General features: G+C 43.0%; 1 protein-coding gene and 1 long non-coding RNA gene across 4 annotated transcripts in view; both read right to left on the bottom strand.

Annotated features, from left to right (window-relative positions):
* Nucleotides 1-26,279, bottom strand: part of LOC310834283 — a 285,003-nt gene that overhangs the window by 182,738 nt on the left and 75,986 nt on the right. The window lies entirely within an intron of this gene.
* Nucleotides 20,847-24,707, bottom strand: LOC310834434 (vomeronasal type-2 receptor 26-like; the record flags this gene model as incomplete). The annotated part of the gene is made up of 3 exons (XM_083717921.1): nt 20,847-21,748; nt 21,926-22,052; nt 24,630-24,707. The coding sequence occupies 3 exons, from the start codon at nt 24,705-24,707 to the stop codon at nt 20,847-20,849; spliced, it is 1,107 nt and encodes a 368-aa protein (XP_083574047.1).

Genomic DNA, 26,279 nt, shown 5'->3' with positions numbered 1-26,279 from the left:
TTTCACTTCTGTGTACACATCTGGGAACAAAGGAACAGGCTGATTTTCTGAGGTCACTGAAAATACGTATTTGGGGCCCCTGTAATTCAGTCCAGTTGCCAATGGTTCTCTTGGCTTTTCAAGAATGGGCCTTTGCTGTGGTGGCTCCCCTACTGAAGAATACTCTTCCCAAAGAGGCTCTCCTGGCATCATCATTACATGTCTTTAGGCACCAGGCAAAAATATTCCTCTTTACCCAGGCCTTTACCCATTAAATAATCTATTTCTTGTTAAAGCTGTGCAGAGGGGGGGCTGTTATTATTGTATTATTATATTGTCTGTTGAATGAATGAATGAATGAATGAATGAATCTTTATTTGCGTCAGCCATCGGCCATAGCAATAAAACAACAATACAATATAAAAGAATAGAAATAAAAAGTCAATTATATAAAATACATTTTAGGGTTTTGAATCAATAGTCAAATAGTGGATCTTTTTCTAACTGCCCCAGCTAAAAACCTTGCAACCTTTGCTGTCACCTGCTCATCTTGATCTGCCAAGAGAAAGGACACTGTGGCAGTGGCTGGGCGACCCGGAATGGACAATAAAAGAGAGGTGATAACCTCATTCCTCAAGTCTTTATAAAGAGTGCAAGCCAGAAGGGGATGCGCCACCAGTTCGGTACTGCCATCTCCACAGGGACATAAGCGTTTTTTTGTGTGGAATCTTTTGGAATCGTCCCTCAAGTCCATAGCTGTTAACTTTTCCCTTTTTTCTACAGGAAATTCCCTTATTCCAAATAGGATTCCTCGCAAGAAAAGGGAAAAGTTGACAGCTATGCTCAAGTCCAGCTGAGGGCATGACATTCAATCTTGCGAGAGTAAAAGCGCATCTATATTTTAGAATTGCTAGATTATGCCAGAGAGTTGAAATGGGAAGGTGGAAAATTGTCATGCCATGGGCAAAAGTAAAGGCAGCAGAGGGGTGATGGTGGGCCGGAGTGGGGGGTCAGTGGCATGGTGGTGGTTCGGAGTGTCCCAGAGTGTCTGTTCTGCAGACAACCCTCCAATGGTAGACAAGCCAGAGGGATAAGTGAGTGGAACCGTGGATGTGACTTTTACCTTTGTAGAGTAGGCCAGTTCCTACAAGCACCCCTCTCTACTGTCCATTCAGACAAGGAAGAGGCAGAAGTCAGAACTCAGGTATATATTCCAGCCAGGTATCTAATGCTAGTAAGTCTGCTTAGCCCCACTGATATTAGTGCACTCAACACAATCATGCTCATTTATGTGACTGGGTTTACTCTGAGCACAACTAGCAACGGATACAGCCTGTGAATCAGGGCCCATGGGGTCTGTGGCCTGGGACCAGAGACAGTCCAGTTCAGACCCTGGGGCTGTGTTTTCCTCACTCTTGACCTGACACATTAAAGGGACAGAATTAAACATTTCATGGTGCATGACTTTGGACTTGGGCACATAAATAGGAGTGGCCTGGCTGGATTGCAAGAAACAGTGAACTGCTTTGGCAACCTTTCATAAAACTCTCTGATCTGTGTTAAATCAGCCCTCTAAAGTTCAGTTCTGCCTTGGTATGTGCACCAGTGTAAACCTGTACAACTGAATGCTGTTCTTGTCATTTGGAGCGATCTCTCCAGGGGCTTCTCCCAACAGCAAACACTGTGTCAGGACCCTGCAATTAGAGATAACTGACGGAAAGCCCTTACAGCCATCGCATATGCTACATACAGGTGCAATTTTCACAGATCATCATTATTCCTGATTATTCAGTATTACAACTAACCTTTAAATAGCATTTGCTATACAGTTTTCTGTGCTGCCTTGTAAACAGCGCTTTGACTTTTACGTGGTATTAACTGTGACCTGTGTTTACCTGGATGCTGTGCTTCCCACCTTGTGCCAAGTCCCAAAAGGGCAGCAAACCAAGACAAGGCTCTGCAATAGGCTGTAATTTTCACAGCAGAAAGCCCAATTAAACTTGTCAGCCAGGATTCTAATTATGAAGCAAACTTCAGCAAGCAGCTGGCAATCAGGAAGAAAGAGAGAAACCTGCTCTTTTCTCTCATCTGCTGTCTGCCACACTTTAGTTTAATCATATCAACAAGCAAATATGTAGCTGGGCCCAGAAACACTCAGGCAGAGCTGATCAACACACACAAACTGTCTCTCACTTAACAAGGCAAATATCCTATGTGAATCCCATCACAATGAAATGCTTATAATTTGAACACTAGGTTTGGACTCATCCATGAACGTGGGTCTGTCTCTGAAAAGTATTGGGAAACTTCTTCTAGGCTGGGATGCTGCGGCCAGGCTGTTGCCCAGTGCCAATGATCTGAAGAATGTGGCTCTGCCATTCAAACTATTTTAGTGGCTGCCAGGACATTTGCACGTACAACTCAAAGTATCCATAAGCCCCGCTCCGTGCCCAGAAGCATTGTGGCCCATAGAGTGCAGCAAAATACTGGGCAAGGTTTTCCCCAGTATCATCTCTGTGTGATGGGCTACTGGGGAAAAGCTGTCCCATAAGCCCTTGCTGCAGAAGGGAGGGCAGGCCTATATAAGGCTGTTTCCCCTGGAGCTTTGAGAGCTTCCCACCTGCCCACCCTCAGGTTAGAGTCTTCACTGGGCAATTTTGGGTCATTGGTTGACAGGGCCAGAAAGATAATAATAATAATAATAATAATAATAATAATAATAATAATAATTTATTTATACCCCGCCCATCTGGCTGGGTTTCCCCAGCCACTCTGAGCGGCTTCCAAAACAGGGCTGCCTTCAGACGTCTTTTAAAGATAGGATAGCTGCTTATTGCCTTGACATCTGCTGGGAGGATGTTCCACAGGGCAGGCACCACCACCAAGAAGGCCCTCTGCCTGGTTCCCTGTAACTTGGCTTCTCACAGTGAGGGAACCGTCAGAAGGCCCTCGGAGCTGGACCTCAGTGTCCGGGCTGAACGATGGGGGTGGAGACGCTCCTTCAGGTATACTGGGCCGAGGCCATTTAGGGCTTTAAAGGTCAGCACCAACACTTTGAATTGTGCTCGGAAATGTACTGGGGATTTTCTTTTCTCCAAACATGATTGGCTTTTTTCTTTTTCTTTTTGCTTTCCCTCAGTGAAATTATGCCTTTCCTCTGATAGGCGGAAGAACATTGTTTGCATGAGGGTGGAAATGGCACTGGTCAGCATCAACATAGTATAGGGGGTCCCCCCTAAGGGTCCTGAGGGGCGGATTGACCATGGCAAACCCAAGCGTGGTTTCGGTATCTGCCTGGTTGGAACCTGCACCCTGGTCCTCAAGGGAGACCTTGCTTGCTTGGCCTGCACCATGGCAAGGTTCAACACTGGCCAACTCCTGTTTGGAGTGATCCAAACCCAGTGGATCCATTCCATCAACATGGGGCTTGTGGAATGATGAACTGATGCTGGGACTCAATGCCATGCCAACCCTTGCTCTGCCTGCTGCTGCCAACAAAGATTTGTCCTGATTTTATCCCATCACCATTGTACAGTCTGGTTATTTTGCTGCTTTCATGGGCCACATAATGTGCCTGCCTGGGTAATGATATTTAATGTTCTAAGCGGCATAGGACAGGGATTTTTGAAGGACCACCTCCTCCTAGATCAACCTAGTTGCACAATACACCCTTTTGACACCATGACTGCAAGGTGGTTTTAAGAAGTTAAAGACTCTCCTCCCTGCAAGAGAGGGGAGTGGTTGTGGCCGGGAGCCGGACTCCGCCTCAAGCAGGGGGCGTTTGCCCCCTGCCTCCCACTCACCTGGCTGGCGCCCACACCCTCGGCCAGGCACCCAACCAGGTGCCTTCAAGGGAGCGTGTACAGCAGCCTAAATTGCTGCAGCGCCAGCCTCCAGCCCTCACTTTTCGTCGTCCCGTCGCGAAGCACCCACCCTCCACTCCCTTAGAGCAGGGTTTCCAGTTTTCTTTTGGCCTTGCTATGGACCTTAGGTTGGTCGCCCTGGTTGTCTAGGGGGCCTGGTAGGAATTTTTCCATTTGGCATTAGGCCTTTTGGTTTTTTCACCTACCTTGTAGCAATCGTCACAACTTTCGTGGTATTGGTGGGTAAGTTAGGCATTGGAATAATGTGTTGTGGTGTCGAAGGGCTAGGTGTGGCCATCGCCTGCACCTTCCATTTTGGGGTATTCCGTTAAAGGAATCCGGCGGTCGTGTATTCTGTCCAATTCCTGATTGGCGGGAGGCCATGGCACGACCCTCGGTGACATCAGGGGAGAGCTTATAGTTGGATTAGCATCAACAGGCTCCACCTACTGGTGAATAAACCCCCTTTGTTTTTTAGACTCACCCCTCTCCGAGTGGGTGGAGTCAGCTGACGTAATCCAATGCCTAAGCCAATACCTTTTCACTTGCTGTAATCAATAAAGTTGTGGCCTTTTCTTGCCCATTAACCTTATATCACGTGTCCTTGTGTTTCATTCCACTGCGCGGGGTTCGGGTCCTCGAACCACAACACTCTGTGCTATGTGATCTTGAGTACACAACTGCAATTTATCTAGGTCATCATCGCTGAACATCTGTGTTCCTTGTAAGATAGCTCTTTGGGATGAGGCACAGATTTACACACCATCACCTAGTAGGATTACCATCTTCTTTTTCTTCTGTGCTCTATGTTCTCTTCTTTTAGCTGTATCTTGACCTTCAAGTATTGCAGGTGACAATGTTCATGAAAAACTTCACCTTCTGATTTATATATAGCACACACAATGCTTAATATCACAGAAGCACAGGGGCCAACTCTATGAGTCTTAGGACACCTCAGCCCCTACCCCAAATATATTGGGATGGGACTGAGCCCCCCACCATCTTGAGGGGCCGAGCCTTGGCAGGACTACCAGCGGCAGGCCCCATTGGATCTTTCTGCGGCAGCAGCAGGTCCTGTCGCGTCTCACTGGGCCTACTCGCAGTCTTGTACTCAGTCCTTGATGTCTTCTAATTTTTTAAGTTTAAAACCAGCACCAGCAAAAGTCAATATATCTCTATAAGTGCCCCATTTCCTTTCCATATTAATTTTCTTTAGGGCATTTGCTTTGGTGGGGGATAGCCATAACAATGTTTTTCTTTCCAAAAAAATCTTATATCTCACCCAAACACCATACAGACTCTTTCTTATTCTCTTGACCAGTGGTGCAGTGGTGAATTCTGAAGTTCAGGAGTTCATTGTGACAGCCCCCAAAGACACACCGCAAAGGGGCAAAACCCAGCCCCTCCCAGGGAGACCATTCTCCCACTGTCGGGTAGCATTGAAAACTCAGGAAGGATCTTATATATTGGAACTTAACCTTCAGTCACTCTGTCAGTTGCATGATCTTACTGTCCTTTCCCTTCCCACATGCCACAACCACATGTACAGTGGTACCTCTGGTTACATATGCTTCAGGTTACATACGCTTCAGGTTACAGACTCCGCTAACCCAGAAATAGTGCTTCAGGTTAAGAACTTTGCTTCAGGACGAGAACAGAAATTGTGCTCTGGCGGCGCGGCGGCAGCAGGAGGCCCCATTAGCTAAAGTGGTGCTTCAGGTTAAGAACAGTTTCAGGTTAAGAATGGACCTCCGGAACGAATTAAGTACTTAACCCAAGGTACCCCTGTATTGTATGTTTCAAGTTGTACCACTGCATTTAAGCCTTCATTGTCACCTACTGGGTCCCTTCACATTGCTCTCCAACTCTAAGATGACCAAAGGATTTTTTTTTACTTCCATATGCATTTATCTATATTTTTATATAGAATAGCTAGTCAGTCTCAGCTGTTAGGCCATGCAATGTGGGATTTCTGAAGTGTTTAGAAAAACAGATGTCTGCATACACTAACCATTTCTGTAAGGAAATGTAAGACTCTGTATTGCACCTGCAACTGGAGCCTGTATTATTTTAACTCTTTCCTCCCTCCCCTTAATGTGTGGACAAGGAAACATCCCTGTGCTCCAAAATCCTGAAAATCATGTCTCCATTGGGGACACATGTACAGTTGGGGGAAATAGTGCAGGTGTGATTGAGGAAGAGTGTTGGGAAAACTAGGAAGCTCCCTTCAGGTCACCAACTTGCAGCTGGACTGTTTGCTTGTTTGCCTGTGGCACTGAAAATTACAAGAGCACTACTCAATAACAAATGTGCATTATTAGTTTGATCTTACAGAGCTCAATAACCAGTCACAGAGCTCAATAACCAGTAATTATCTCAAATGGCTGGGATTTATCATTCATCTTCCCAAATCCCCTGTACATTTTATCAAGCCATGAACACAATCAATGTCAGAGTGTGAAAGTGTATATAAAACAAATCCTGTGTCATTCAGAGCCCCAGTGAGAAATTCTGAACATGCAGGTTTTCATGGATCAGATCTTTGGCTTTTTTCCCTTTATCAAAAGAATCCAGAGTCATTCAATAAAAGTTCTTGCAATGCAGTTTATGGAGGATGAGATACAAATCTGACTTTCAGCATCCCTGTTGGCCCCAAGATGGTTGGAACATTTCTGCTGCAGATTCTTCTCTTCCTGTGGCTACAGTTGCCTCCAACTGAGAGCAAGGAACACTCTGCTAGATGCACCATGATGGAGCCTTTCCAGCTTCCACACCAGAATTATCAGAGAGGGGACCTAATCATTGGAGGAATTGCTAATTATTTTGGCTTTGTATTTGAAGAAATGGATTTCCATGAGAACCCAAACACAAAGCTTATAGATGAATTTTTGTAAGGAAAAAACCATATCCTTCATAGTGTACTCTTGGTGAGCTCCTGTATGCACAGAGCATACCACGGCATGCTCAGAACACATTTCCCTGTGACGTTTTTCCAGTAGGAATGTTAAGCATATATTTTCTTCTCTTTGCATTGTGATCTTGGCTTCTTCATTGTTTGATTCCACTTCTTGATGTTTCTATCTTCTGCCTGTTCTTCTTTCTCATCACCTGGTCCCATGGCTCTCACCGCTTTCTCCCAACTTCATCCTCATCCTCCCTCTGTGTTTCCTTTCACACCATTAATATCCGGTTCTCCATTGCAGCAAAGCTTGATCCTCATTTTTACAATCACTATCATTTAATCTCAGTGACAGGCAAATGGAGCTAGGTGTAGTGAGCAGGCTCGTTAACACATAATTTCCTCTGAGCCAGGGGGAGGCAGGCAGGTAGAGTGGCCGGTCACAAGAGTTCAGTTGGATTAGCACAAAGTGGGTTGGGATAGTTTCCTCGCCACCTCCTCCACCTCAAAAGCAGCAACAGTCTCGTTTCTTGTGCTTTACCAGAACTCAAAGAAAGGAGGAGAGGGGAGTCTAAGGGGTGGAGCAGCTCACAGTAATTAGAGTAGATTGCAGTCATTTTATAATTCCTCTCTGACAACGCTGGGCTCTGGAGTTGGTGGTATCATCTGGTGTTCATTCTCTGTGAAGCAGTAACTCGTCCTAAACTCTCTCTGCTTTTAGATTACAGCTGGTGAGGTGTTGCAGCTGGTAAAATGTCTTCGGTAATAGCAAACAACTGGCACGGCAACCGGCAATAAAACAATAAAATAGGCCAATAAAGTAAAACTAGAGGGAGTCTACAATTAAAACTAAAGGACTGTGAAAAAGCATTTAGAACATTTAAAGCCGAGCTATAGGGTCAGAGATCCACGAGAAGCTGCTGCCTCAGATGCCATCTTAACCCCAAGTCCTATCATTTAATCTGACAGTCACGGATGCTGTGACACATGAACAGCATAGATTTTGGATTATATTCTCTGTTATTCAATGCAAACCATATAGGGAAATAAAAAAGCAGTTGCAAACTTGTTTTTGCAAAATGAAGTAAGGAAAATGCAGAGGAGACCCAATGAAATTATTACATCTAAATTAGTCTGATCTATTAATCCTATTGGCCCTTCTCTGAGTGTGACTAACATGGGCTACAGTATTTTTTTGTACAACCACAATTTTATTTGAAGGAGGGAAGGAGGGAAACTCACTTACCATGAAAGAATATATCATGTACCATCTGATGTGCTCTGGTTTCTACTCTCCACTTACACCAAGCACCAAGCACTAACTTCTTTGTTGCTTTATTCTGCTTCTTGGGGTTTCTATTTTCTGCCTGTTCTGCTTTCTCATCACCTGGTCCCATGGCTCTCACCACTTTCTCCCAACTTCATCCTCATCCTCCCTCTCTGTTTCCTTTCACACCATTAACATCCGGTTTTCCTTTGCAGCAAAGCTTTATCTTCATATTCACAATCATTTAATCTGACAGTCACAGATGAATGTGACATATGAATAACATAGAATTTGTATTATAGTCTCTGCTATACAATGTAAACCATAATGAGTAAAGAAAACCAAGTATCGATACTGAGTTATTTGCAGAGTAGACCCACTGAAATTAATACACCTAAGTTAGTCTGATCTATTAATCCTAATGGGCCTTCTCAGAGTATGACTAACATTGGCTACAGTATATTTTGTACAGCCTCAATTTTATTTGAATGAGGGAAAGATGGAAACTCAGTTACTATGAAAGAATAGATCCTATTCCATCTGATGTGCTCTGGTCACTACTCCCCACCTACACAAACACTTACTGAGAGGCACCAGTCAGAATTTCTGACTTGGGAATTTCTCATCCAGTGAGTGTCCGTTGGTTGCTGAAAGGAAATAAGGAGTTAAGTGAAAGATGAGGCAACTTTTGTAAGTGCATGTGATTCAGGAAGTTACCAACATGCTTAAGAGCAAGAGGAGGAAAATACCTCTGACATACAGTATAACTCTTTTTTAGTGAAGTATTGAAGTACTACCAGAATACTCTCTCCCTGGTGTTTGCTGTAAAAGAAATAAAAGAGAACCCTAATATTGTACCAAATACGACCTTTGGGTTCCATGTCTATGATAGCTACACAAATGCAAGGATGACTTATCAGAACACCCTGAAACTTCTGTCCATCACAGAAAGGATTGTCCCCAACTTCAAATGTGAGAAGAAGAAAAATACAATAGCTATTATTGGGGGACTTGACTTTAACATCTCTCTCTACATGGCTACTGTCTTAAGCGTCTACAAGATTCCACAGGTATAGTAAGACTGGGGGCTGTGAAGCTCTTCTGCCTCTGGTACAATAGTTATCGCCCTGGTTTTTAATACTTCCTTTAGCTTTGGTTCATCTTTCTGAAAAAGGAAATGAGAAAGAAAAAATATATAAATGATACAAAAGTATGTCGCTTTCCTTGTTTTTTAAGTAATATTTCAGTGTCCATGCAGTAGTGGTTAGAGTAGAGGGGCTTTGGTGCTTGCCTGACTCTGTCTCCCATGTGTCACTGGGAAGCAGCAGGGAGGTTGGAACAGGGCAGATGCAGCAGCAGGAGTCTTCCTTCTGCTCCCAGGAAGCTGCACAACACCAGCTGCAAGAGGTCAGAGAAACCCTGCTCCTCCTCTGCACCAACAACTGCTGGAGATATGCATAATGTTCTTGTGAAATCAACATGCATCCATAAATGGAGTCGAGAAATTCTCATGGGTTTGTTCTTCAAGCAGATACTTGGGATGAACCATAACCATTTGCTCTAACTCTACAATTCTTGTGGGGTTTATTTCTTCCTCCAGATTGCTTACTGCGTATTAGCTCCAGTGAGAAGCCCGGAGTTGCAGCCCCAGACATTCTACCGAACGGTGCCCAATGAGAAATATCAATATGCAGGGATTGTCATGCTACTTCTATATTTCCAGTGGACATGGGTAGGAATTGTGGCATCCGATGATGAAAATGGAGAGACCTTTATGCAAAGCTTAGTGCCAATGCTTTCTCAGCATGGAGTCTGTACGGCTTTCAATGAAAAACTACCAGCCATATCTCAGGGTCTAGATAATTTCAGTTTCTTGGAACTCTTTCGGGCCAAGTCCTCTTTCCTGATGGAATCAGAAGTTAACATATTGGTTCTGTGTGCAGAACCTCAGACCATTGCAGTTGTGAAATGGATGCAATATTTCTATTCAGTAGCTGAAGATGTTGCAGAGACGTCTACAGGCACCGTGTGGATTTTGACAGCCCAGTGGGCTTTCTCTTCAGAAACAATGCAAAGGTATTATGATATACAAGCCTTTGATGGTGCCTTGTCTTTTGCAATTCACACAGAGAAAGTCCAGGGATTTAAAGACTTCCTTCAGACCCTGAACCCCAACTCTCCAAATGGAGATGGGTTCCTCCAGGCTTTTTGGCAACAGGCATTCAACTGTTTATTTTCTGCTTCTAATGAGAGCAAGGAAAACACAAAGACCTGCACTGGTCATGAGAGTCTGGAGAGTCTTCCTGGGCATATTTTTGAAATGACCATGACTGGCCAAAGTTACAGTATCTATAATGCGGTTTATGCCATTGCACATTCTTTACATCAGATGCACTCATCCAGGTTAAAACGCAGAATGGTGGCAGGCAGAGGTGGGCTTGATCCTCCAAAACTGCAACCTTGGCAGGTGAGATTTCCTATTCAGAATAAATATTTTCTTGGGGCTAATTTAATGAGCGATGACACACAGTCCATAGAATGAACACACACGCACACGCGTGCACACACAGAAACACACCCTCTTCCAGCATTAACAATTCCCACATTCTTTTCTTTCTTTTTTCTTTTCTTTTTGAAATATTTTATTGGTTTTTACAGACACAAGTTTATATCAACAACATCTGAATCGCATTACACCCTCCCTCCCTTTCATGGGTCCTTCTATTTATTTATTTATTGGAAAAACTACATATCAATACATTCTGCCCAACTTCCATTTATCTAAATTAACAATGAACCTCTTTACTTTACAAGTGATTTGTAGAGTCCAGCTAATGTTTGGATATGCTTACAATAATCTCTTAGGCATATTTCCCCCATTTTTTAAAAAAGTCCTTTTCTTTTGGTTCCTAAGTCTCGCAGTTAATTTTGACATTTTGGCATAATCTAGCATTTTGGCTTGCCATTCTTCCTTGGTCGTTATTGTTGTATCTTTACATTTATGGGCTAATAACATCCTTGCAGCTGTTGTTGCATACATAAATAGTCTTTTCTGTTCTTTTGGGATCTCAGTACATATAATTCCTAATAAAAAAGCTTCTGGGTTTTTAAACAAAAGCCCCCCCCCCCATTTTTCCCTCAATTCATTATATACCATTTCCCAAAATGATTTTGTTTTCTTACAAGGCCACCACATATGGTAAATGGTACCCACTTCTTATTTACATTTCCAGCAGGTATTTGAACTAACCCTAACCCTAACTTACTAGGAGTCAAACAGCACTAGTACATCATTTTCATATAGTTTTCTTTCACTGTATAACAAGCTGTGAATTTCAGATCTCTTTCCAAAGCCTCTGCCCAATCTGCCATTTGTATATCATGCCCTAAATCTTTTGCCCATTTAATCATCACTGATTTAACCTGTTCATCCGTTGTATACCATTCTAGGAGCACCACATTCTTTTCGATACTTAACTGTTTTCCTTTTCCTTCAAGCTGAAGGAGCCACAATCAAGATAGGGCCTGTTCTTCCCCTCCAGTTGCAGGAATAGTTGCAGGAGTTGCATGTGGAAGCATCTCCTATTGCAGTTTCTCCCACAGAAATGTCACCTTTTTGTGGAACTTGATAATGTCGTGGGAGGAGTTGCAGAATGACCTGCTGTCATATGTGTTTCTGATTCTGATATAACAGGAGTGGTGAAGTAGGAGGCATATTAAATTGGGCGCCATAAGGTGTTAATTTCAGAATGATGGTATCTAGGAAGAGCCTCCCCAGAACCTTCTCCGGGCATTATCTCACCATTTGACAGGGCACAAACCACTGATTTTTGTCTGTCAGCACCCCAGTTAAATTGCAATATGAATACTGGGGGGGGGGACACCCCTGTATAGATGCTGAGCACCATGCTCCATTCCATATAAAAGTGGTTCTGAAACTAGACCTGTTTCATTATCCACTTAATAAATGTGCTAGGTTTAGCAAGAGAAAGGGTATTATAAATAATTAAGAAAACATTTGAAAATATTAAGGTTTGTTTCTACCCATGACTGCCCACACATTCTGTCCAGCAACACCAACTATTTCCTAGAACCTGCATTTGTTTCTGCACTAAAGAGGACCATATAGGGCTATTTTCAAATGTAATTATCTGGTCTGTCTGGTGAGCAGGGAAAACCCACCATGAGCTGCCCCCCATTTCTTTGCCCCCTTCTCCCTGCACACCCACCTTGCAGGAGGGGCAGTTCCAGGGCTTCCTGACATGGCACCATTTTGCCTTTGCACATGGACCCCAGAGCTGAACCCTCACGCAAGTGGCAGGCCAGCTGTACTTGCTAGAAATACTTATGTTCTCCAAATGTTGTAGACTGCACAGTTTTTGACTACTTTCCATTGTGTGAAATATGTGGATTGATACTTTCTCCTTTCTATAATCCATAAAAGCTCTCCTTTTAAAACTTTGCCTTTGTTTTCTTCTGTCTAGCTGCACTCGTTCTTGAGGAGTATCTCCTTTAACAACAGTGCTGGTGACTTTGTGTCCTTTGATGAGAATGGGGAGTTAGCAGGTGGATTTGATATTATTAACTGGGTTACTTTTCCAAACCAAACCTTCTCCCGAGTGAAAGTAGGAAAGATAGTTCCACAAGATTCACAAAACGTAGACTTCAGCATGGATGAGGGAGCCATCACATGGCACAGAGCTTTTAATCAGGTGGGACCATTGGTTTTTTTAAAAATGAGGTATTTTTATTAAGAATACAAATTATAAGGTTAATGTAGACATTCTTTTTCGTAATAAGCAAATTGTTTAAGTATAACCCATGTCCAACAAGTTATTCTCCCATCATACATGAGGTAAGTAGTAGATCTTCTTTAGAGTTCTGGTTTGAAAGTATAGAATGGTAATATATTCCACTATATTGCATATGGAATATTGTTGGCTTCCAACTCTCCTCCTCCTTGGTCATTAGCCAGGCTGGATTTCAGACTGAGGGGAGTCCAATACCATCTGGCGGACCAAAGGTTCCACATCCCTGATATATAGGATTTCAGTATAACATTTTAATGCTATGCACATGAATGTAGGAGTAAATCATGCTGAACCAAGTGAGATTTACAGCTCAGAAGACAAGGAGAGGATAAGTTGCCCATTTGTTTTGAAAGAAGATTGTCTTGTGGTGCTTTTCTGAGGTTAATGTATGTGCTTCCTATTTTACCTTCTTCATTAACTTCCTGTATTTCTAAGTCTGTTGTCTTCTCTGTCCTCTCTCCATCCTCCATCTTTATGCAGATGAAAAATTCAATATCCTCCCGTGCCAAAAATTCAATATCCTTTCTTATTCATTCCCAATATTTACATTACAGTTTATTTAGGCATACAACACGCCTTTCTGGAATAATGTTAATCAGGCAGCTGATCTCTTCTCTTTGGTTAAAACTGTGTTGTTTACAAGGCACAAGAGAGCTACATTTTCTCCTCTTTTTATGGCTAGGTGCTGCCCCTTGCCTTGTGTAATGATCGCTGCCAGCCAGGCTACAGCAGAAAAAAGAAGGAGGGGTTGCCATTTTGTTGCTATGATTGTGCTTCGTGTCCACAAGGGATGATTTCAAATCAAATGGGTAAGAGACATAATCTGCTAATTTGTAAAATGCTTCCTAATATATATTTCAACTCTTTCCTTCTATTAGTTCAGTACTCCTAAAGAGTGCGGAATCGGGTGGCACTGTGGGTTAAACCACTGAGCTTCTTGGGCTTGCTGATCAGAAGGTCGGTGGTTCGAATCCCAGCGACAGGGTGAACTCCTGTTGCTCGGTCCCTGCTCCTGCCAACCTAGCAGTTCGAAAGCACATCAAAGTGCAAGTAGATAAATAGTACCGCTCTGACGGGAAGGTAAACAGAATTTCCATCTGCTGTTCTGGTTCGCCAGAAGCGGCTTAGTCATGCTGGCCACATGACTCGGAAGCTGTACGCCAGCTCCTTCAGCTAGTAAAGCGAGATGAGCGCCACAATCCCAGAGTCATCCACGACTTGACCTAATGGTCAGGGGTCCCTTTACTTTTTACTCCTAAAGAGAGCAGCAGCTGCACTGATATCTGGAAGAAAGAACAGATAGCTGGGGAAACTAGATCCAGAACTTTTACAAGTGAGATCTGTAGAAATGGGTGCGGAATGTGTCTAGTGTAATGTGTCTGCTTCCTACATGCTACATCATTAGGATTGGATAGTTTTAAGTGTGTGAGCCGAAAATGGTCTCCTTACCTAGAATAGTCCTCAGCCCAGCCTCTGAGCTGAACGTGCCTGTTCTCAAGAATTCTCCATCACCATGAAGATCTCTCTGGGTTCTTTCCAGTGAGTCTGCTCTTACTATTTTGCACATTGTACCACTAAGGGTACAACCGAAGTCAATATTTCTGATTACTAATTCCAGATGAAGGACAGAGTAGATGAACAATCCATGCACCTTAGGCCCATCAAAATGTTGAACCTATTGCGGATTATGCATAGTGGCTGAAAATTGTAGAAACTATTGTTAATATCCACTTATCTCTGATACGTTCACCAACTAATTAATGCCTTGTCGGAACTCATATATCACTCATTGTTTCAGATATGGATTATTGTTTCCAATGCCAAGATGACCAATTTCCAAACAAGGACAGAGATCAATGCATCCCCAAACGCCAACATTTTCTTTCCTACGCAGAACCTTTAGGGTTCGTTTTAGCTTCCTTAGCCCTGGTCTTTTCTCTGGTCACAGCTCTGATACTTGGCGTCTTCTCTAGGAATGGGGACACTCCCATTGTCAAAGCCAACAACCGGGACCTCACCTACACTCTGCTCACTTCCCTCTTGCTCTGCTTCCTCTGCTCCTTGCTGTTCATTGGCCAGCCTCACCCAGTCAGCTGCTCTTTACGACAAGCTGCTTTTGGCATCATCTTCTCCATTGCTGTGTCTTGTGTCTTGGCCAAAACTATCACGGTGGTTCTGGCTTTCATGGCCACCAAACCAGGATCCAGGATGAGGAAATGGGTGGGGAAATCTCTCACAAACTCTGTGCTTCTTGCTTGCTGCTCCGTTCAAACCAGCATTTGTGCTGCTTGGCTCTGTACGGCTCCTCCATTCCCAGATGTGGACATGAACTCTCTGCTGGAGGAAATGATTGTGGAATGCAAGGAAGGTTCTGTCGCGATGTTTTATTCTGTCCTGGGTTATCTGGGATTCCTGGCCATGGTCAGCTTCACTATGGCTTTCCTGGCCAAGAGGTTGCCGGACAGTTTCAACGAAGCCAAGTTCATCACCTTCAGCATGTTGGTGTTCTGCAGCGTTTGGCTGTCCTTTGTTCCCTCTTATCTGAGCACCAAAGGAAAGCAGATGGTGGCTGTGGAGGTCTTTTGCATCTTGGCCTCCAGCGCAGGTTTGCTGGGTTGTATCTTTTCCCCCAAATTGTACATAATTCTTCTGAGGCCCGACTTGAACAGCAAAGAACACTTAATTCTGAGGAGCAAATAGGAATCACCTTGTGTTGATGCTTTTAATTTTTGCATTGTTTGCTGGCATTTATTGGAAGAAAACCAAACAAAGACATTCCTTTTATTTCTCAGCTCTTTCATCCTTTTCATTCTTTGAAATAGCCTCCTTGGCTATTTCTATACAGCATTTTCCACAAGTGAATCTGTTCTGAAAGTGGTCTGCAGAATAATCTAAGTCTAAACACAGTAATACATAAGAACACAGGAAGAGCCTAGTGGATCGGGCCCATAGCCCTTCTGGTCCAGCCTCCTGTTCTCACAGTGGCCACCCAGGTGCCCCAAAGGGAAAGCTGCAAGCAGGATTCAAGCACAAGAACACTTTCCCCTCCTTCGGTTTCCAGCAACTCGTATTCAGGAATATGGCTACCTCCAACTGTGGCATCAGAGCTGAGCCATCCTGGCTAGGAGACATCAATAGCCCTCTCCTCTCTGAATTTGTCTAGGGCTCTTTTAAAGCCATCTATTCTGGTGGCCATCCCTGCCCCCTGTGGGAGTGACTTCCATAGTTTAACAATGCACTTTATATACAACAACCATGCAAAATAAGACATGAAACCACTTGCAAAATTACACTAAACCATTAATCATCAACAATGCACAGTTCGTTTAACACAGAGAAACATTTAAGTCAGCATGCAGCTTGCAAATAGGTTAAGTCAGAATATCAGTTTTCCCCAATATATTGAATTTTGACTATATTATTCTTTTTGGAGCAATGTTCTCACATAGGAATTTAGGAGGAATATGTTGAGTCTGAATTCCTTATGTCTTGGCATGTTTTGAAACTTTGTCTTGTCCTTGAAGCAGCAAGTTAGTGGCGGCTAATGCTTATGGGGACTTTTAGGGGTCAGGGATTGTGCTGAGGAGGGTTGCATTCAGCCTTCCTCCCCTGCTCAGGTTCTCAAATCTTCCCAGGAGCAGTGGGAGTAAGCAGAGTGCCTGGAGCCTGACATTAGGCAAGGAAAAGACATGGAGACCAACCGGAGGTGGAGCCAGAGTCTGTAATAGACAGAACCTGAGGTCCTGCAATTAGATTGGGGGAGGAAATATTGAAGTTTTCTGGGCAGTGCCCCAATAACCCTACTACTCTCCACTGCACCAAGCCTGCGACCATCAGTGCACACTTTGTAAACTGTGATGGACCTATAACACCATGATTCAATTTGATGAATGGTTGTAGAAAAATCCAGAAATCAATTGATCTGTCAGTCTCTTTACTTATGAATAGCAGTAAGATAATGCTATTTTATGAAGCAGAGGGACATGTGCTGGAATGCCTTTATCCCATAAGTTGAGCGAGAGATGACGAGAATGACTTGTTCAACAGAAATAGCATTGGCTTTATCCTGGCAGAAGCGGAGACTTCTGGGTTGGCGCCTCTGGTAATGGCGGAGCTCCTTTGATCGGAGGAACTTGCTCCGTGAAAAGTAGGGTCTGAACCGCCACGGCGAAGGTGGAGACCCACAGAAATCACAGGCGGAAGAAGCCTGTGAACTTGGGATTCAGCTGGCACCATTCGCGCCTCCCCTACTTGTGGGGAAACCCTGTTTTGGGGGGTCCGGAGTGACGTGGGGTGAGTGGCGCGGTGCTTTGAATCGACTGCTTCTTTCACGGAGTGAAGCTGCATTGCTATTGTCGGAGAGCGCTGACTTTTTTCCTGTGGACAATTGGACTTTAAACAACTACCCGTGAGTAGAATGGAAAATTGGATTTTTAAATACCTTAATTTGGCAATGAGCAGGGAAGGTTCAAAACAGGAAGTCTGCCTTCCCTTTTTGTAAATAGACTGAAGGAAAGAGGTTGCAAGCTAAGGTCTTGGAAAGCTTCATGTAAAGGATTAAATTTCCATCGATTGAAATTATTAAATTGAAAAAGTAACTGAAAATTGAAACTATTTTTACTTTTGGAATTGTGTCGGAAAGGATTCATACAAGTGGAGATTGCTCCCCCCTAGACGGAGTCTTTGAAACTGTTACAAGAGTTGAGCTGAAACTGTCACAAGAGTCGAGCTGAGGAATCCAGCTGTACGATAAGAATTGTGATAACTAGAGACTGACCTTGGACTAAAATGTCGGCAGAAGAGATAATAGTGTCTGCATTTTGCAGGATAAACCACCTGCTGAAACAGCTTCATAATAAGATAGATGCTATGGCTACTAAAATTGACATTTTGGGACTAAAAGTGAATACCAACACAGAAATAACTCAGGATCTGGCACAGGAATCTATTTTAACAGGGCAAATCGTTGAAAAGGAGAAGGAGAAAGTTGCTGTTGTCGAACTTAAAGTAATACAAGGGGGAGCCTTAACATCACAGAGGCAAATTGAGGATTACAAGTTGAGGCCCCTTATGATTGAAACTAGAAAAATCAGATTTCGAAGATCGGAGCCTGGCCTGGACGGGAAAAGGAAAGTTGGAGAGATCCCCTTATGCAGGGATCAATTGACATTTGGAATATGGATTCGGGTCAGGAGGAGATCGGAGCTTTGGAGGCCTTTGGATTTGGAGGAACCTTGAAACAAGATTTGAAATATTTTATGGATCCTAGTTCTAACTATGGAAATCTGGCTGACCTGTCGAGATGGAACAAAAGGGCTGTTGGGTCGGAGCTTCCCCGAGATCTGCTCTCTAGAATTAAAGATTATCAAGAAGATTGGCAGAAGGGATGTGGAGAAGAGTTAAGAGCCTCGGACATAAGATCTCCAGGTTGATGGACTGTATGGAATCGACGGAAAGGACTGGCAGAGGCCGAGACCAGGAAGAGGAGATGGTGAAGAAGATTGGAAAATTTAAAGTCTATATAGGGAAATTTTGTAAAATTTAATGAGGGATAGAAAAATCTTGGAATGGAATTTTTTTTGGCCTTAGTGGAAATGTTTTAAGAGGTTAAGTGTAAATAGGTATATTAAACTTAATGGGGAATAAGATTAAAAATATTTTAAGATAAAGGATTTGCTGAGATAACGTATAGATGTGGAACACAAAAAGGGAGGTGAGAGGAGGTCAATGAAACAAGGGAATGAAAGATAGATTATGGTAAAGTATGATGTGTGTTTTTAAATTGTTTTTGTTTTGTTTTGTTTTGTTTATGGTGTATAGATGTTGGGGTTGTGTTTTGTATTGTCTATATTGTATTGTTTCTTCTGTTTCTTTTTTCTTTTTCTTCTTTTTTGTAAGTTTTAAAAGTAATAAATATCATTTTATAAATATATATATATATCCTGACAGAAGCTTCTACCCACAAATCTGAGAGAGGTGCACCCAAGCCAACCTACAACTATAATCAATAAAGCTGAGACAAATTTGTAACCTCATAAGACTAACACAGGAACACCACAGGGATGCGTACTTAGTCCGCTCCTTTATATTCTCTACACGTACGATTGTGTCGCTGCTCACCCTAGTAATAGGGTTGTCAAATTTGCAGATGACACAACCGTGATTGGGCTCATCTCTGAAAGGGAGGGTGAAACGGACTATAGAGATGAGGTGGAGCGGCTGACAGAGTGGTGCAGAGCTAACAACTTGCTCATAAATACAAGGAAGACAAAGGAGCTTGTGGTGGACTTCAGGAGACAGAAGAGCATTGTCCAGCCACTTCTGATTGATGGGGTCTGTGTGGAGAGGGTAACAACGTTCAGATTTTTGGGTATTGAATTACAAGAGGATCTGTCCTGGAGTGTCAACACAAGGGGGCTTGTGAAGAAGGCGCAGCAGAGACTGTACTTTTTAAGAATCCTAAGGAAAAACCATCTTCCGCAGAAACTGCTGCTTGCCTTCTATCACTGTGCCATTGAGAGCGTGCTCACTTATGGCTTATGTGTGTGGTACGGAAGCTGTACTACCCAGGACAGGATGGGGTTGGGCAGAGTTGTGAAGGCAGCAGAGAGCATTGTTGGCTGCCCACTCTCCACCTTAGAGCAGATTTATGCCACAAGGTGCCAGAGGAAGGCACTGGACATAGTAAAAGATCCATCGCATCCTGGTCACTGTCTCTTCGAGCTCCTGCCGTCGGGACGGAGATACAGGACGATGATGACAAGAACGAGCCGTCTCAAGAACAGCTTCTTCTCCAGAGCGATCTCGGCCCTGAATGGGAAACCTGGACTTTGAAGTCATCTAATCTTCCTTGCTGTATTATATTATATTGTTTTAATTAGTGTTTTTATAGTTGTTCTGATTTTGAGTGGAGTGCCCTATCTGGGTGGATGGAGCAGCCAAGTAATTTCGTTGTCCCTGAGAGGGGACAATGACAATAAAGATATTATTATTATTATTATTATTATTATTATTATTATTATTATTATTAAGTTGTTCTGGCAATTTGTTATCCTGTCAATACATTGATCATAGGGAGCCCAATGCACCTGGGTCTGCAATTGTTTATTATTATTTTGTACAGTGGTACCTCGGGTTACATACACTTCAGGTTACATAGGCTTCAGGTTACAGACTCCGCTAATCCAGAAATAGTGCTTCAGGTTAAGAACTTTGCTTCAGGATGAGAACAGAAATCGTGCTCCGACGGCACGGCAGCAGCAGGAGCCCCCATTAGCTAAAGTGGTGCTTCAGGTTAAGAACAGTTTCAGGTTAAGAACGGACCTCCAGAACGAATTAAGTACTTAACCCGAGGTACCACTGTATTTCAATTTAGCTGCTGTACTTTCTTGTGAAGTGTCCAGGAAACATGTCTTATGGTGCAATATAAATGAAATAGTACACGTAGGTAGTCCTTCTGAAGTGTTTTTTGGTTTTAATTTGATCCGGGAGAGGAAGATGCTTCTTTATGTATTCCCTATTTAAGAGGAAAAACAGCTCTCAAATCTCCTATTAGTCTCTTCTGTCACTTTAAAGAACAGCTACTTGTGGCAATTTCTGGCACTCTTTGGCTTCTTGTGATGTCAGCTGTAGGACAGATAAAGAGTGGCTGGGCTGATGGGGGTTTGTAGGCTCAATAAGATGTCAGGAGCACCTGTGCAAAGTGCTTTACAAGTGTTGGTGATGAGCTGATAGTTCATGCTTGCAAAGCAGTGGGACATGAGTATCCCAGATTTCTAATTACATATACGTAAATAAAATAGCAATAACAGACACCCAGAATTGCGAGCATGATTCCCAAAGGAATTCTTGGAGCTGCTCCAGATCATTTTTATCATTTACTTTTAAAGTCTTCAATTATTTGTTTATTTGTTGATTCTTTAATTTCAAGGGGCATGAATATCCTTAATTTCTAATGACATACGTGTAAATAAAATAGCAATAACAGACACCAAAAATTACGAACATGATAAAGACTTCTGGATTATTTAAAACTGTCTTCTTATTAGCTGCTCCCTGCTGTTCAGCTCAGGCCTCAGTAAAATAACATAGCATTTAGGGGAAAAGATGCAGCCCAGTAACCCACAACTGGAGGCCAAGATGGAGAAGATCTCCACAGCCACCATGTATTTGCCCTTGGTGCTCAAGTAGGTTGGAACAAAGCAGAGCCACACACTGCAAAAGACCAACATGCTGAAGGTGATGAATTTGGCTTCATTGAAACTGTCCGGCAACTTTCTAGCTAGGAAAGCCACCGTGAAGCTGACTATGGCCAGTAAACCCATGAATCCCAGGGCACAATAAAACATGACAGTGGAACCTTCATTACATTCTAGAATTATTTCTTCAGTCATTGAGTGCATGTCAACATCTGGGAATGGGGGAGAGGTTGCCAGCCACACAGTACAAATTGTCACTTGCATAAGGGAGCAGGAAAGAACAATTGGGGTTCCCAGTGGCTTCCCTACCCACTTCCTCATTCGGGACCCTGGTTTGGTGGCCATGAAAGCTAGAACCACAATGGCAGTTTTGGCCAAGATGCAAGAAATTGCCACTGAGAAGATCAAGCCAAAAGCAGTTTGTCGAAGGAGGCAGGTGACTTCCTCAGGCTGGCCAATGAAGAGCAGAGCACAAAGGAAGGAGAGCAGGAGGGAAAGGAGGAGAATATAAGTGAGGTTGCGGTTGTTGGCTTTAACTATGGGAGTATCTCTGTGCTTTGTGAATATTTGAAGCACCAAAGCTGTGATGAAGGAAAAGAAGAGGGCAAACGTGGCCAAACTGATCCCCAACGGTTCTCCAAAAGACAAGAATGTTTTGTCTTTGGGGAGGCAGCCATTCTGTTCATTGTTTGCATATTGATCTCCAGGGCATTCTGAACAGTCGTCCATGTCTGAAAAAGAAAAAGAAATAAACATCTGATTTTAAAAAAAGTTATTCTGTCCCCAGATTGTCACAATGCATCTAAGAGATGCCAGAATGTATATTTGCTACTTCCATACTGTTTTCCCAGTAGAGAAAGGAGCTTCTGATGCACAGGTAAAATTAAAGCGTGTGATGCATTCCTTACCCTCCTTGTTTGAGATCTTCCCTTCTGGGCATGGAAGGCAATCATAGCAGCAGAATGGCTTTCCTTCCTTCTTGTTCTTTCTATAACCTACATGACAATTCTCATTACACAGAGAAGTGGGTTGTGCCTGTTCATAAATGAAAGAAGGAAATCATTTGGAACTTATCTTCAAATAGTAAAAATGACAGTTAAGCAGATTGCTATAGGTTTTTTGTTTTATCTGAATATGATCTTAAATCTTGCTCTAATTGCAGCATTGGAACTTCTACCATTACTCTAGTACATTTGCCTTTATGAAAACCATATTGGTAAGTATTTGAACTTCTTCAGAGATCAGCATGCCAATATCTTATCAAATAAAGGACAAAAGTGGTAAGGACCTAACAGAAGCAGAAGACATCAAGAAGAGGTGGCAAGAATACACAGAGGAATTATAATAGAAAGATATGGATGTCTCGTACACCTCAGGTAGTGGGGTTGCTGACCTTGAGCCAGACATCCTGGAGAATTAAGTCAAATGGGCCTTAGCAGTGCAAATAATAAGCCCAGTGGAAGTGATGGTATTCCAGCTGAACTATTTAAAATTTTAAAAGATGATGCTGTTAAGGTGCTACACTCAATATGCCAGCAAGTTTGGGAAACTCAGCAGTGGCCAGAGGATTGGAGAAGATCAGTCTACACCCCAATCCCAAAGAAGGGCAGTGCCAAAGAATGCTCCAACTACCGCACAATTGCACTCATTTCACATGCTAGCAAGGTTATGCTTAAAATTCTACAAGGCAGGCTTAAGCAGTATGTGGACCGAGAACTCCCAGAAGTGCAAGCTGGATTTAGAAGAGGCAGAGGAACCAGAGACCAAATTGCAAACATGCACTGGATTATGGAGAATGCTAGAGAGTTCCAGAAAGACTTCTACTTCTGCTTCATTGACTATGCAAAAGCCTTTGACTGTGTCGACCACAGCAAACTATGGCAAGTTCATAAAGAAATGGGAGTGCCTGATCACCTCATCTGTCTCCTGAGAAATCTCTATGTGGGACAAGAAGCTACAGTTAGAACTGGATATGGAACAACTGATTGGTTCAAAATTGGGAAAGGAGTACGATAAGGCTGTATATTGCTCCCTGCTTATTTAACTTATATGCAGAATTCATCATGCGAAAGGCTGGGCTGGATGAATCCCTAGCCGGAATTAAGATTGCCGGAAGAAATATCAACAACCTCAGATATGCAGATGACACAACCTTGATGGCAGAAAGTGAGGAGGAATTAAAGAAACTTTTATTGAGGGTGAAAGGGGAGAGCGCAAAATATGGTCTGAAGCTCAACATCAAAAAAACGAAGATCATGGCCACTGGTCCCATCACCTTCTGGCAAATAGAAAGGGAAGAAATGGAGGCAGTGAAAGATTTTACTTTCTTGGGCTCCATGATCACTGCAGATGGTGACAGCAGCCATGAAATTAAAAGACGCCTGCTTCTTGGGAGAAAAGCAATGACAAACCTAGACAGCATCTTAAAAAGTAGAGACATCACTTTGCCAACAAAGGTCTGTATAGTAAAAGCTATGGTTTTCCCAGTAGTGATGTATGGAAGTGAGAGTTGGACCATAAAGAAGACTGATCGCCGAAGAATTGATGCTTTTGAATTATGGTGCTGGAGGAGACTCTTGAGAGTCCCATGGACTGTAAGAAGAGCAAACCTCTCCATTCTGAAGGAAATCAGCCCTGAGTGCACACTGGAAGGACAGATCCTGAAGCTGAGGCTCCAAGACTTTGGCCACTTCATGAGAAGAGAAGACTCCCTGGAGAAGACCCTAATGTTGGGAAAGATGGAGGGCACAAGGAGAAGGGGACGATAGAGGATGAGATGGTGGGACAGTGTTCTCAAAGCTACCAGCATGAGTTTGACCAAACTGCGGGAGGCAGTGAAAGACAGGAGTGCCTGGCGTGCTCTGATCCAGGGGGTCACGAAGAGTCGGACATGACTAAACGACTAAACAACAAAAATCTTATCAAATTAGAAAATGTTCAGGTGAAAGCTTATTGGGTCTCAATCTCATGAAATTTCTCAAGTGTTTTTGACTGACAGTTGCAATAGAAATTATTGAAATTCTGCCCCGTCGAGGTAGTCTAACCACTGTTCCTTTAACTTGGAACTGGCAAACTATGCTTCCAATGGTTTCCTTTGGCAACATTCAGTGCATTTGTTTTCTTTTTGTATACTTGTATCTTTTTTGTGAAGGGAGATGATCTCTTGTCTTACCTTCTTGGACCATTCTACTGGCTTAGAAATATGGCTAACATACAGCAACATTTGACATTCAGCAAACCCCTTGCGATTTCAGGTATTTCATGTGTTAGATAGAGCTAGAAATAAGATAGCTTTCCTTTTATCAGATCAAGTCTGATAATTCTGATAATTGATGATTCAATGTGTTGCAATGAGACAGTTTCGAAGAGTGAGGGTCGCGTGGCTGGCGCAACAGCAATTTACGCTGCCGTCCACGCCCCTTCGGAGTCACCTGGTTGGGTGCCTGCCCGTGGGCGTGGTGCACCAGCCAGGTGAGAGGAGGCAAGGGGGCTAACGCCCCCTGCTTGAGGCGGGAACCGGATCCGTCCCACAACCACTCCCCTCTTTTGCAGGAGGAGAGTCTTTTTGAGACACTGAGCAAAAAACTAGAGAAAACCTGAACAGATTCTTACCTGGTTGAACCAGTTGGGCCACATGATACCATCATCATGAATGGTTAACCTCTTTTCTGGGGGAGCTTGTGAGTCCATTGCTCCAACTTTGACTCTCAGAAATGACTGATTTGGGAATGTGACCCAATTTATTATATCAAATCCAGCTACTAATTCCCCATTTTGGTCAAAGGAAACTTCCTCCCCAACACTATTATTAAATGAAACTCTTTCCAGAAAGTGGTGGACCTAAGATTGAAGAGGGGGAAAGCAATTAATGAAGATGCCAAATATAATTAAATATAAGTAATATTTGTACAAATAGAGTGCTTATCTTTAGCATTTAAGAGGTATAGTTCATGGTCTCTAAAAGATGTATCTTAGTGTCTTTCTCTCTGTGTTTTTAATGAGTTTCTTCTTCAAAAATGGATGGAGCTAAAAGGGAAAAAGGAATTAATGAGCAGTGCTGCTTTCTAGAAAAAGAGGTGCTGGAACTCACCACAAACACCTCCCTTGTTCCCTTGGAATGGCAATGGTGCCCCCTGAGAGGAGAGAGAAATGAGTTCCAGAGAGTTCCAGCTGAAAAAAGCCCTGCTTGTGAGGATATACAAGAGTGTCATTGTAGACCACAATATTCATTTAAATATTTTGTGAAGGCTAATTTCAATTGTAGCAATGTTCATTGCGGAGGTAAGATGTGATTCTTTTAAGAATTACAGTTAGTCTTGGCCCAAATTTCATAAAATTTAGACCACAAATATTAGACAGCATGTACCTTCAGTTAGGAGGAAAAGCTGTGTAGATAAGCTGCTCATCACTTTCCAGGGATTCAAGGCCGCCTTTGTATCTATAGCCACATTTTGCTATTCCAAGGACAACTGAACCAACTTTAAAGTGATGGCAGAATTTCATCCATTATGTTATCCTAACCATTAGTGCATAGTCATTTCCTCCCTGAGAGGAAAGAGGAAAGAGAATACCGCCTTACTGAAGAGGTATTCAAGAAACGTCCCTCCTTTGGCTGACCTCCAGAGTTGATTACAGACATCTGTATTAACTGGAAGACAACATTACCTGCCACGGCTGTTGATCTGTAAGTTCCCATCTTGCTCCACCTGCCATTGCTCTGCAATTTAATTTGGTGGACTGCATGGTGTGCAAAGCATGTGCCAAAATATAGATTGCGTTGTAGATGCTGTAGCTGTGGGCTGTCATGCTCGTTTCAAAAACAGACCCAGGAAGGCTCTCAATATTCTCCTCCCCAGTGCAGAATTTGCCATCTTTTTTCTCTGAAGCAGAATCATGAAAACCACAATTAAATGCCTCTTCCCAGAAAACCCTGAGAAAGCCATCTTCTTTTTCCAAGGTAGGCTTTCTCATCTGAATAAATTTCTGGAATCCTGGAAGATCCTTAGAGTGAACTGCAAAGGATAGAGCCCCATGGAGGAATGTGATGTCCCAACCTCTTTGAAAGGGAAATGAGGTGAAATCCATCTGGGCTATCATAATCCAGACTTTTGTATTTCCTGGCATTGGCACATCATTCGTTTCTGCAAGTGTGGGTATTGTTCTCATTACCATCATTGTGTGAATTTCACCATGCACAACCACAGCATTGGCAGTGCTCCCCACAATAATGCTAATTGTTTTTGAACCTTCTTCCACCAATTC

This window comes from Podarcis gaigeae (genome assembly GCF_964106915.1).
Source record: "Podarcis gaigeae genome assembly, chromosome: 16".
NCBI classification, from domain to species: domain Eukaryota; kingdom Metazoa; phylum Chordata; class Lepidosauria; order Squamata; family Lacertidae; genus Podarcis; species Podarcis gaigeae.
The sequence above is the reverse complement of the archived record's forward strand: the minus strand, read 5'-3'. Positions and strand labels throughout refer to the sequence as shown.